Raw genomic sequence first — 12,392 nt, 5'->3', positions numbered from 1 at the left:
GCACGGGACTGTGAGCGGAAAGGAACTATTGGCAGCACACCACCCCGTGAACGGGAGCTGAGGCGAACCGCAGGATCCGCCGCCAGCGGTGAGCGACGGCTCCGGGCGCCATTAGAGAAGAACAAAGACCCCGGGAGACGAACACACGCCCGGGCTGCCGGTAAGCTGCGCGGGCACACGCGGCGCGCCTGGCGCGCTTGAAAAGCAAGTGCAGACCTGGATCGCGGCTGCCCAGGTCCCCGCGCCTGCGACCTAGGCTTGCGGGGAGACGACCTAGGCTGGCGGGGAGACGCACGGAGGTCCTAACTGAGGTGAAGGTCCCTCCCTGAGTAAGCAGGAACCAGGCGCCCAGGCACGGGAGCCGGGTGCAAAAGGCGCCATTTCCCGCGCCACTGAACTGGGCTACAGCCCGCGTCCTGGCCTGAGGGCTTGAACTGAGACCCGGGGCACGAAAATTCGGGGCGTGGTTCTCCACGACGGTGGGGCACAAGGCAGACACAGCACCCAAAGCTGTTGAGGTGTACCCTACCATTCCCGCTCTGTTCTCTGTCCCACGGGGTGGGGGAGGCGAAAAACAGCCCCCAAGGACAATAGGAGAGATCTCTGGCGCCACCTAGCGACAGGAAAAAAAAAAGTCACTAACACCCTATAAAACAGGACATTTCTTAAGACTGCTTGAAAAGGGCAGAAGTTTCTGGAGGACCCAGTGGCCAGCCGGGAAGTTATTCCACGCCAGGCCCCTTCCGACCAGCAGTCTGAGCCCACAGAGGGAGCAGGCACCCACGTCCGGGGCAGACCGGGGGCGCAGAAGAGTGTGCCTGAAAACCGGAGGCGCAGGGACTGCATCCCGCTTCGCCATTTGAGAACAGGGACATTTCTTCAGTAAAAAACTGCCTAAAACCAGCAGAAAGCTCCCCCAGAAGACAGAGATGGCTCTTGGAAGAGCCAGAGGGGAGCGGAGAAGTTCACCCAAGATGTCAGTCAGTCCGAGCAACACAGTGTCCCAACGCATACGACAAATTAGAAAACAGACAGTAGGGAGTAGAAGAACCACACGCAACCTAAAAACTCCTCAGGAAAGAAGCACACCACAAAAAGAAAAACCACTCCCCAGATTGCAACGACAGCAACTTGGAAGAACTTCTGAGCCTTCCAGAAAGAGAATTTAAAATTGCCATGATTAAAAAAGTGATAGATCAGAAGAAGGAAATTGAGTCCCTAAAGAGGGAAGTAAGAGAAATGCAGGAGATCAAAGAATTAATGGAGGAACTAAAGAACTCTGGGAAAAGCAATGAAAGCAGAATAGATGAAATGGAAGAACGAATAAGTAATCTTGAAGACACAGAAATAAAAAGAACCAAACAGAAAAGGAAAGAGAAGTACGAAGGAAAAAGAATGAAGAAAGACTTCGGGAACTATCTGACTCCATGAGGAAAGGAAATATAAGAGTTATAGGAATTCCAGAAGGAGAGGAGAGAGATGTAGGAACAGAGAAAATATTCATGGATATAATTGAAGAGAACTTCCCAAATGAGAAGAAGGAGCTGAAAATTGATATACAAGAAGCAAGAAGAACACCAAACTTCCACGACGAAAGGAAAAACACAGCAAGACACATAATAGTAAAGCTCCCAAGAATCCAGGACAAGGAAAAAATAATGAAGCTGACAAGAGGGAAGAAACAGATAACATTCAAAGGAAAACCAATCAGGCTGACATCAGACTTCTCTGAAGAAACACTACGGGCAAGGAGAGAGTGGAGGGACATAGTCAACAGACTCCAAGAAAACAGATGCCAACCAAGAATACTCTATCCCGCAAAGCTCTCTTTCCTCCATGAAGAAAGAATATGGACCTTCCCAGACAAAGAGAAACTCCGGAATTTCATTGCGACTAAACCCCCACTCCAAAAAACTACAAGGAATCCTAAAGCCAGAACCTCAGAGGGACGAATAACAACGAAAGAAGACCAAAAAAAAAAAAAAGTTATTAAAAGAATAAATAAATAAAATCAAGGAAAGACAAACATAATGGCAAATACAGATGCTAACATATCAATATTAACTCTAAATGTAAATGGACTAAACTCTTCAATAAAAAGACACAGAGTTGCAGCCTGGATTAAGAAACAAAACCCAACCTTTTGCTGTCTCCAGGAAACACATTTAGCTACAAAAGATAAAAATAGGCTCAAAGTCAAAGGATGGAAAACAATCCTACAAGCAAATGGGCCAAAAAAGAAAGCAGGAACAGCTATACTTATATCAGATAAAACAGACTTCAAACTCAAAAAAATAAAAAGAGACCCCAATGGTCACTACATTATGATTAAGGGGACAATACTTCAAGAAGAAATAACACTCATTAACATATACTCACCAAACGAAAGAGCACCAAAATATATCAGACAACTGTTGTCCTCTCTGAAAACAGACATCAGAGAAAACACATATGTAGTGGGAGACTTCAACACACCACTATCAACAATGGATAGATCAACAAGACAAAAAATAAGTAAAGAAACTAAAGCTCTAAATAAGGACCTAGAGCATTTGGGCTTAACAGACATCTATAGAACACTAAACCCAAAAAAAACGGAGTACACATTTTTCTCAAGCGCACACGGATCATTCTCCAGGATCGATCACATACTGGGCACAAGACAAACATCAACAGATACACCAAGATTGAAATCATACCAACCATCTTTTCTGACCACGAAGGCATCAAACTAGAAATAAATCATAAAAAGAAGGCAAGGAACTATCCTACCTCATGGAGATTAAAAGCCACACTACTGGAAGACCACTGGACTAACGAGGAGATCAAAGAAGAAATTAAAAAATTCTTTGAATTGAATGACAAGGAGGACACCAATATCCTAAATGTATGGGATGCAGCAAAAGCAGTAATAAGAGGAAAATATATAGCAATAGAAGCTCACATCAAAAAACAAGAAAGAACTCAAAAAACAACCTAATCTCGAAGCTCAAAGATCTAGAAAAAGAACAAACAAAAAAACCCCAGAACCAGTAGAAGAAAAGAAATAATAAAAACCAAAGCAGAAATAAATGAAATTGAAACTAAAAAAACAATCCAAAAGATCAATGAAACCAAGAGCTGGTTCTTTGAAAAAATAAATAAAATAGACAAACCCCTAGCCAGGCTCACAAAGGAAAAAGGGAGAAAGCACAAATGCACAGAATCATAAATGAAAGAGGAGAAATCACAACGGACACAGCAGAAATCAAAAGAATAATCAGTAACTACTATGAACAGTTATATGGAAACAAGTTCAACAATCTAGAGGAGATGGACAAATTCCTACAACTCTACAATCACCCAAAGCTAGATAAAGAAGAAATAGAACACCTAAACAGACCAATTACAAGCAGCGAAATTGAAATGGTAATTAAAAACCTCCCCAAAAACAAAAGCCCAGGACCTGATGGATTTACAAATGAATTCTACCAAACATTCAGAGACGAATTAGTGCCTATCCTTCACAAACTCTTCCAAAAAATTGAGAAGGAAGGGACAATACCAAACACGTTCTATGAAGCCAATATTACACTAATACCAAAACCGAATAAGGACAACACAAAAAAGGAAAACTATAGGCCAATCTCCCTAATGAACACTGATGCAAAAATCCTCAATAAAATTTTAGCTATCAGAATCCAACAATGTATCCATAAGATAATTCACCACGACCAAGTTGGATTCATTCCAGGGGCACAAGGATGGTTTAACATCCGAAAATCAATCAACGTTATCCAACACATCAACAAAAAGAAATATAAAAACCATATGATAATATCAATAGATGCTGAGAAAGCTTTCGACAAAGTGCAACACCCATTCATGATAAAAGCCCTTGAAATTCTTGGGATACAAGGAACATACCTCAACATCATAAAGGCCATCTATGACAAGCCAACAGCCAGTATCATTCTCAATGGTGAAAAGCTGAAAGCAATTCCATTAAGATCTGGAACAAGACAAGGATGTCCACTCTCACCACTGCTTTTCAATATAATACTGGAAGTCCTAGCCAGAGCAATAAGACAAGAGAAAGACATCCAAGGAATCCAAATAGGAAAAGAAGAAGTCAAACTATCACTATTTGCAGATGATATGATAATATACATAGAGAACCCCAAAATCTCCACAGAAAAACTAATTCAACTCATCAATCAATTCAGTAAAGTGGCAGGATACAAAATCAACACGCAAAAGTCAGTAGCCTTCCTATACACAAACAATAAATCTGAAGAAGAAGAAATCAAAAAAACCACCCCTTTTATTATCGAAACAAAAAAAATCAAATATTTGGGAATAAATCTAACAAAAGAGGTAAAGGACCTATACAAAGAAAACTATAAAACACTGTTAAAAGAAATAGAAGAAGACACAAAGAAATGGAAAGACATCCCCTGCTCATGGATTGGAAGAATAAACATTATTAAAATGGCCATCCTACCAAAAGCAATATACAGATTCAATGCTATTCCAATCAAAATCTCAATGGCATTCTTCAAAGAAATAGAACAATTATTGATGAAATTCATATGGAATCACCAAAAACCCCGAATAGCCAAAGCTCTACTGAAAAAAAAAGAAGGAAATGGAGGCATCACACTCCCAGACTTCAAACTATACTACAAAGCCATAATCATCAAAACTGCATGGTATTGGAACAAGAACAGACATACAGACCAATGGAATCGAATAGAAAATCCAGAAATAAACCCACAGATTTATGGTCAACTAATCTTTGACAAAGGAGCAAAGAACATGCATTGGAGCAAAGAAAGTTTGTTCAATAAATGGTGCTGGGAAAACTGGGTCGCTACATGCAAAAGAATGAAGCTTGACCACTACCTCACACCATACACAAAAATCAACTCAAAATGGATTAAAGAACTAGACATAAGACCTGAAACCATAAAATACATAGAAGGAAATATAGGCGAAACACTACGGGATTTGCACATCAAAGACATCTTTACAGACACATCACCCAAAGCAGTGATAGTGAAGAGAAAGATAAACAGCTGGGACTACATCAAATTAAAGAGCTTCTGCACAGCAAAAGAGACAATAACAAAAACAAAGAGAAACCCCACCAACTGGGAGAACATTTTTGCACCCAACACTAATGATAAAGGACTGATCACAAAAATCTGCAAAGAGCTGATGAGACTCAGCAACAACAAAGAAAATAATCCAGTCAAAAAATGGGCAGAAGAGCTAAAAAGAAACTTCTCTGAAGAGGAAATGCAAATGGCCAACAGACATATGAAAAAATGTTCAACATCACTTGTAATCAGGGAAATGCAAATCAAAACTACCATGAGATACCATCTGACACCAGTGAGAATGGCACATATTAAAAAAACTAGCAACAACAAATGTTGGCGAGGATGTGGAGAAAAAGGAACTCTTGTGCACTGTTGGTGGGAGTGCAAACTGGTCCAACCACTATGGAGAGCTGTGTGGAGATTTCTGGACCTACTAAACATAGAGCTTCCATATGATCCAGCAATTCCACTCCTAGGTATTTACCCAAAGGACACAGAAACATCAATTCCAAAGAGCACCTGCACTCCTATGTTTATAGCAGCACTGTTTACAATAGCTAAGCTTTGGAAACAACCCAAATGCCCAAAAATAGATGACTGGATCAAGAAGATGTGGTACATATATACCATGGAATATTACTCAGCATTCAAAAAAGATAAACACATGCAATTTGCAGCAACATGGATGGCACTGGAAGGGATCATGCTCAGCGAAATAAGCCAAAAAGAAAAAGAAAAATACCGGATGGTCTCACTCATAGCAGGAATCTAGAAAACTTAAATAAGGGACCAGGAAAATGAATATAAGAAAGTGAAAATCAAAATCAACAAAAAAACTATGAACCAGAGACACTTTTTGGGGGGTGGGGGGCGGGAGGGGAAGGATTGGGGTCAGAATGGGGCGTTTGCAATTGTATGGGGGAATATAAAAATAAAATTTAATATTTAAAAAAAAAAAAAAAAAAAATATATTTCTAGTTCCAGGAATTTATAAAAGCAACAATAAAAATAACCAAAAAAACAAGAATATGTCAATAATATATAGGAGTTAAACCACCACTTTGGAGTGCTCACTATTTCTCTAGAACTGTGCATACCTCATATGCATTATCACTTTCACTGACTTGTGCATGCAATATTTGTGGACTGCCTGCTAATTGTTGGGATGGTAATAACGAGCAAAGAAACCTAATCTGAGAAAGACCTGATTTGCTCTCAGGGAGTTCAGAGATTAGTGAGGAAGCTTCAGAGAAATGTCTGCTTCAGGTAAAATTCTACATAAAACTTTTCTTTAGATCAACACATTAGTCCTTTCTTTAATACTACATGTAAATCTATTGGGAGAAAAGAAGAAATGGCAACTCAGAGGGCTAAGCAATTACTTCCAACTCCCATTGCTAGCAGGAGGTAATGAAAGGACCTGAACACCGCACTTCTGGAACTTACTTTTGAGTTCTTTCCAATAAACTGTAATGAATTTTTCTAACATAGCTATAACTTAGAGTCAAGTTATAGCTTAAGTACCATGGTGTAGGGTAAGTACCATGGTGTAGGGTAAGGAAAAATGTCAGGCTTTTCTGCCCTCCTGCCGTCAGGATAGATGACGGATCCTTGCGGTCCTGAATGCATGCCTGATGGCGGGCACCTGGAATAGGGTGTGGGCACATGTAGACAGGATTCACCTGGGCTAAGACTGGGCTTTTTTTAAGGGCGGCGTCACAGGGACGCCAGTAGAAGCCAAAGCAGAAGCCAAGAGAGAAGCTGAGAAAGAAGCAGCAGAAGCCGAAGAGAAGCCGAGAGAAGGCCGGAGAGCCCAGATAGAGTGAAGACTTGCTGGGGGTTGGGAGGTCTGTCAGCCTCGCGGCCCCCCAGCACCCCTGCCTGCCATATGCCTGGTGAACCCCAATAAAAAAACTTGCAAAACCACTGAGGACTCTGACTCCTCCTTTACCCAGTCTGCTGGATCAGAAAACCTGCAGTGTCCATTCCTGCCCCTTACAATTGGCATAAGTCGGCAAGATGATCCATGCAGACGGGTATGGAGCCCTCCGAAGACCTGGAGGGAATAAGGAGTAACAGACTGTTTCCCTGTGACAACGCTAGAGGCACCATGGCGGCACAGGAGATGGACAAGGTCCGGAAGCTACAGGACGAGATCTTGCATGAATGAGACGCCCAAGAGGACCAGCCAACAACCCCTGAGGCAGCAAGAATCGTCGGAAGAGAGGACCACGATTCGGAGCTCACCAGTGCTGATTCAGGGAGAGGCCAACGAACTTGGCCTAATGGACTTGGACTGATGGACTCGGACTGATGAACTTGGACTGACAATCCCGCCAGAAGGCGGAGAACCTTGCAGGTTGATATGTTTGGGGACCCTCGGGGTGGAACAGTTTTGTTTGTAAACCCCAGGAGATGGGAATCTGGGGGTGGCCAGTGGGCCCTGATGGCCAAAAGCAGCCTGTGTATGCCCAGCAGCTAGGCGGAGGAGAAAAGCCAACTGAGAAGGCAAAAGCTGGTGCTGATGCTAAGTTTGGGAAGCCCTGAGCGGCTGTTAAGCAGCCTGAGTATGCTGAAGACCTGTGAGTCTCGTAAAATCACCTGTGGGTGATGCCCTGCTCATTCCTGAGTGAGGGTGAGTTGCTGAGGAACCCGTCCTTGGGGGACGGGTGGGGAACGTAGCTTGGGGTGGAGCCCAAGCCGAATGTAGAGTTTGGATCCCCGACCCATGTGCTTGTGCAGTGGGTTGGCCTGAGTGCAGGGGTCTGCGAGTCGCATTGGTGGCTATGAAAGCCGAATGTTAGAGCGACTGCAGACAGAAACCCTGAGGGTTGGCGATTACACCCAACAGAATAGAATCGCCAATCCCAGAGTGAGTGCATCCTGGGGGTGGATGCGGTGTGTGGCTTGTAGCCGAGACTACAGCCAGAGAAGGCCAGGAAGCCTGACGGCTCCTGGTGTGATATAGTAGATGCCGTGAGTGGTTCCCCTCCCTCATATGAGCAGTGCCTTCGGCAGCAGATTTGGTGGTTCATCTTCTGGTACCAATAATTGTCTTTTGCACTAGGTTGGGGCCCTGCCTGGACTTATTTGTGTTCTGTTGTATGTTGTTATATTGTGATCTATTTGCTTTTGTGGGCCATGGCTGCATTGTTTATGTTTGCTAAGAAAATTGTATATATGTAGATTGAATGGCAGAAAACCCTGAGGGGGTGGACTGTAGGGTAAGGAAAAATGTCAGGCTTTTCTGCCCTCCTGCCATCAGGATAGATGATGGATCCTTGTGGTCCTGAATGCATGCCTGATGGCAGACACCCGGAATAGGGTGTGGGCAGATGTAGATAGGATTCACCTGGGCTAAGACTGTGCTTTTTAAGGGCGGCGTCACAGGGACGCCAGCAAAAGCCGAAGCAGAAGCCAAAAGAGAAGCCGAGAAAGAAGCAGCAGAAGCTGAGAGAAGGCCGGAGAGCTCAGATAGAGTGAAGACTTGCTGGGGTCTGGGAGGACTGCCAGCCTCCCGGATCCCGGACCCCAGCACCCCTGCCTGCCATATGCTTGGTGAACCCCAATAAAAAAACCTGCAAAACCACTGAGGACTCTGACTCCTCCTTTACCTGGTCTGCATGGGATCAGAAAACCTGCTTTGTGTCCATTCCTGACCCTTACACATGGCTGCTTCATAGCAGAAGCCCAGAAATTGCCCTTACTCCAGTGAGGAGACATGGGTGTTCAGAGAGGGCCAAGAGAGCTGTAGAATCCCAAGAAAATGACAAAGAGATGACAGAGAGTTTGGCCTTAGCAACAAGAGACAAATGGCCAAAACAATGGATCCTACAGTGGCATCTGAATGGTGTTCCAAAGAGTCAGCTGAACAGATTGTACCTACTGACCACCTTTCCATAGGCAAGGTCAGAACGACCACTATACCATAAGAACCAGTGAGGGGTCATATTCTGGCCACAGTAGAATCACCTAGCCTTTCTTTACCTAGAGTGTCGTCTGTGAGAAGAGAGCAGAAGGGGTTCCAGAAAACTAAATATTTTTGAGAAATACAACACACTCAAAAGTTGAAACCAAGATAACTTTGATTGTTATCTCTCCCATTCCTCACTGATAAGCAGAAGGATGAGGTTCATGAGTAATATTAGAGTCATAAAGAATAAAAAACTGCATGTTCTTATCCTCACCTAGTTGTAATATAGAGTTCAATCTATATTAACCACAAATATGCACACAAATGTGACAATTTCTAAAGATCATTTAGAATTTATTGCTTAATCCCTACACACTGAGAAGGCAAAAATAATTTCTGTAGAAGTTCAGTAGATTTTTGTACTACAATTCATTGCATATTCATTGACATACAGAGTCATCCCCATGGTCACTGTGTATTTTTTTTTTTTTTACTGCCTTCTATAAATTGGACATTGGGAACAGAATAGTGGTCAAAAAATAAAAGGTCATGAATTCACCATAGTAAGTGAAGCCAAGGAGTTTGGTCCAAGGTCAAATACTTAATAAACTGTAGAATCACAGGATTTAAACTCGGGTATATCTAATTCCAAAGCACATACTCTTTCTGTCTTACCATATTAGTTAAATATGAACTAGAAAAACAGAATTTCATGCTTATAGCTAGTCTGCTCTTTTTTTGAAAGACCAGAACTATAACTTGTTCTATTCAATGAATCTGTAACCTTTAACTTCCTTAAAGAAGTTTGGGGCCCTATGTCTGCGCATTTGTATCAAGTAGTTAGTGATAAGATTTTCAGTGTTTAAAGAAAACTAAATTGATTCATAAGGAAATAAATACTACAGCAGTGGTTCTAATATATGGTTCCTGAACCAACAGCATCAGCCTAATCACGGACTTGCTAGAAATGCAAACTCTCATGCCAGTCTCGGACCCACTGAATCAAAAACTCTGGGTGTGTGGTGCAGCACTACTTTAACAAATTCTGTATTTGAGAACAACTACCTTATAGCCAAAGGGGAATGCTAATTCTCCTTAACCTTAGCACACACCAGATGTTTCTCAACAGAGAACCGAGAAGCCACTACCAGTGATTCTGAGTTGGTGCTTATAGAGACCTATTTGTCATTATCAGTTGTTCAACCAACTAATTCCACAGATGAGAAAATGAGGTCAAGAGAGAGAGAGTGGCATATACAAAGTCACAGAGGAGAAGAGTGGCAGAAATAAAGTAAATCTAATTTGGTCCTTCCAAACACCACAGTGGTTTGGCTGAAACAGTATTTCCTGATGAACAGAACTTGAAACAGTTGGGTGACTAGGGATCGGAGGGTAGTTAATAACTTTTATAAGCCAAGCTGTGGTATCTGGTTGAGGAACCAGCACACAACCAGGGATTGAGATGGAATCTGACACCCAGTTTGGGACTATACTAGACCAGCATGAAGCAAAAGAGGCAAAAAGAAATCTGAGCTGGAAATGGAGGGGCATCTCTCCCCCTTACCCTGTTTGGGCAGCTTCCAGCTCCCCACGATCCTGCCTCTGTTTTGCCATTTGGATGAATTACCTCTCTCTGGCGCCTGTTTCCTGAACCCTCCTCCACCCACAGCTGCTGGATCTGATCTCCCTTCATCTTCACCAAGCCTGAGAACCTCGGGGAGCTCAGGGGAGTTGCCAAGCCACAGTAGGAATGAAAAGCAGGACTTCCAGGAGCACTGTTGCTGATGAGTAGGGTCAGGGAACAAGAGAACCTTGTGACATTACTGGTTATAACTAAACAGATAGTCCTCTAGACAGGTAAATGACTTTTTTTTTTAATTTGAAAAGAATATTTTGTTGAGAACAACCACAACAAAAAAACTCTCCATGCTTCTAGTCTACCATCTGTTCAAAAGGAGCAGTTGTTGCTCTTGTTGTTGTCAAATTTATAGCATCTAGAATTTTCATTTGGTGTATATATAGCAGTAAAGTGTATGAATTGGTGACAATGACTGAATTTCTTCAACTTTGATCCAGATGCTGGTGATTTCAAACTAGTTGGAATTTTCATCACTTAGAACAATCTAGTAACATACTTAATGAATTTAATCCTCAATTGTTTCATGTGTAAAATTGAGATAATAGTAAAGATAATTCATGCCCTATCCTTCTCATAGGATGAGGTTATATGAGGCAGCGGTTTTGAAAATGCTTTGCAATCTATAAAATATCACACAGATGTGAATTAGATGTTATTATTATCACTTCAAATTTCCTTGACCAACTACGATAGTCCCAATTTACTAATGCATTTTATGGCTTCGTCATGGAGCTTATTATTAAAAAGAAATATTTCACTTGGAACATCTTAAATTCTAACGGACAACTCTCCAATGCTACCTTCCCACTGGTTCAGTTTTCCCTTCCATAGGCATGCCATGCATATTTTTTAAACTCATTGCAAGTCTTTCCAAAGTTCTTTGATCTTTTTCCCCTCTCTATCAGCCTTCTCCTGCCTTCACTTCCTTCCCTATCCACTGGAACTAGATAGTCTATCACTGTAATTACTTTATTGCAAGTACCCTCATTCTATCAATCTACCCTCATCCTCCCAATCTACTTCTACCATACTACACTCTAATCTGCAAACTTAAATCAATGTAACCATTTTACTTCCTCCCTTAGTTGCTGAATACTATTCAAAGAAATGACACAATTGAAGGGATGGGTGCCACTGAAAATTTTTGGTTCCAAGTTCATTGGGACTTTTTACCAAAGCAATTATTTCACATCTTACTCTAGTCAAGCCTAATTGCTGTTTCCCTTTTCTTTTCTTTTTTTTAAAATTTAATATTTTATTTTATATAATTCTTACATCATTTTTCATTTTTGCACAATGTATGCATTTTCATTTTGGTTATATTCCCCATACAATTGCACCCCCTCCCCTTATTTTGACCCTAGTCCTTCCTCTCCCCTTCCTTACCCCAGCTATAGTGTGTCTCTGGTTTATAGTTGCTTGTTGATTTTGATTTTTACTTTATATTAATTAGTCTTTTTCCTGGTCCATTATTTAGGTTTTCTAAATTCCTGCTTCCCTTTTCTTTCTCTCTTTCTTTTTTTAAGGTCTGTGTAGGGTAAGGAAAAATGTCAGGCTTTTCTGCCCTCCGGCCATCAGGATAGATGATGGATCCCTGCAGTCCTGAATGCATGCCTGATGGCGGGCACCTGGAGTAGGGTGTGGGCATAGGTAGATGGGATTCACCTGCGCTAAGACTGGGCTTTTAAGGGCGGCATCATGGGGACGTCAGCAGAAGCAGAAAAAGAAGCTGAAAGAGAAGCCAAGAGCCCAGAAA

The 12,392-nt window shown here is 42.0% G+C and overlaps 1 protein-coding gene across 1 annotated transcript in view; it reads left to right on the top strand.

Annotated features, from left to right (window-relative positions):
• LOC119236799 (uncharacterized) overlaps positions 1-7,254 on the top strand; it is a 29,864-nt gene extending 22,610 nt beyond the window's left edge. The window contains exon 3 of the mRNA XM_054691542.1: positions 7,188-7,254. Within this exon, the coding sequence (XP_054547517.1) occupies positions 7,188-7,254 (67 nt within the window). The remainder of the gene's footprint in view (positions 1-7,187) is intronic.
• Positions 7,255-12,392: the final 5,138 nt, after the last annotated feature.

Source organism: Talpa occidentalis, unplaced genomic scaffold (assembly GCF_014898055.3).
Source record: "Talpa occidentalis isolate TD23 unplaced genomic scaffold, MPIMG_talOcc4v2.1 talOcc4.9, whole genome shotgun sequence".
Lineage (NCBI taxonomy): Eukaryota > Metazoa > Chordata > Mammalia > Eulipotyphla > Talpidae > Talpa > Talpa occidentalis.
The sequence above is the reverse complement of the archived record's forward strand: the minus strand, read 5'-3'. Positions and strand labels throughout refer to the sequence as shown.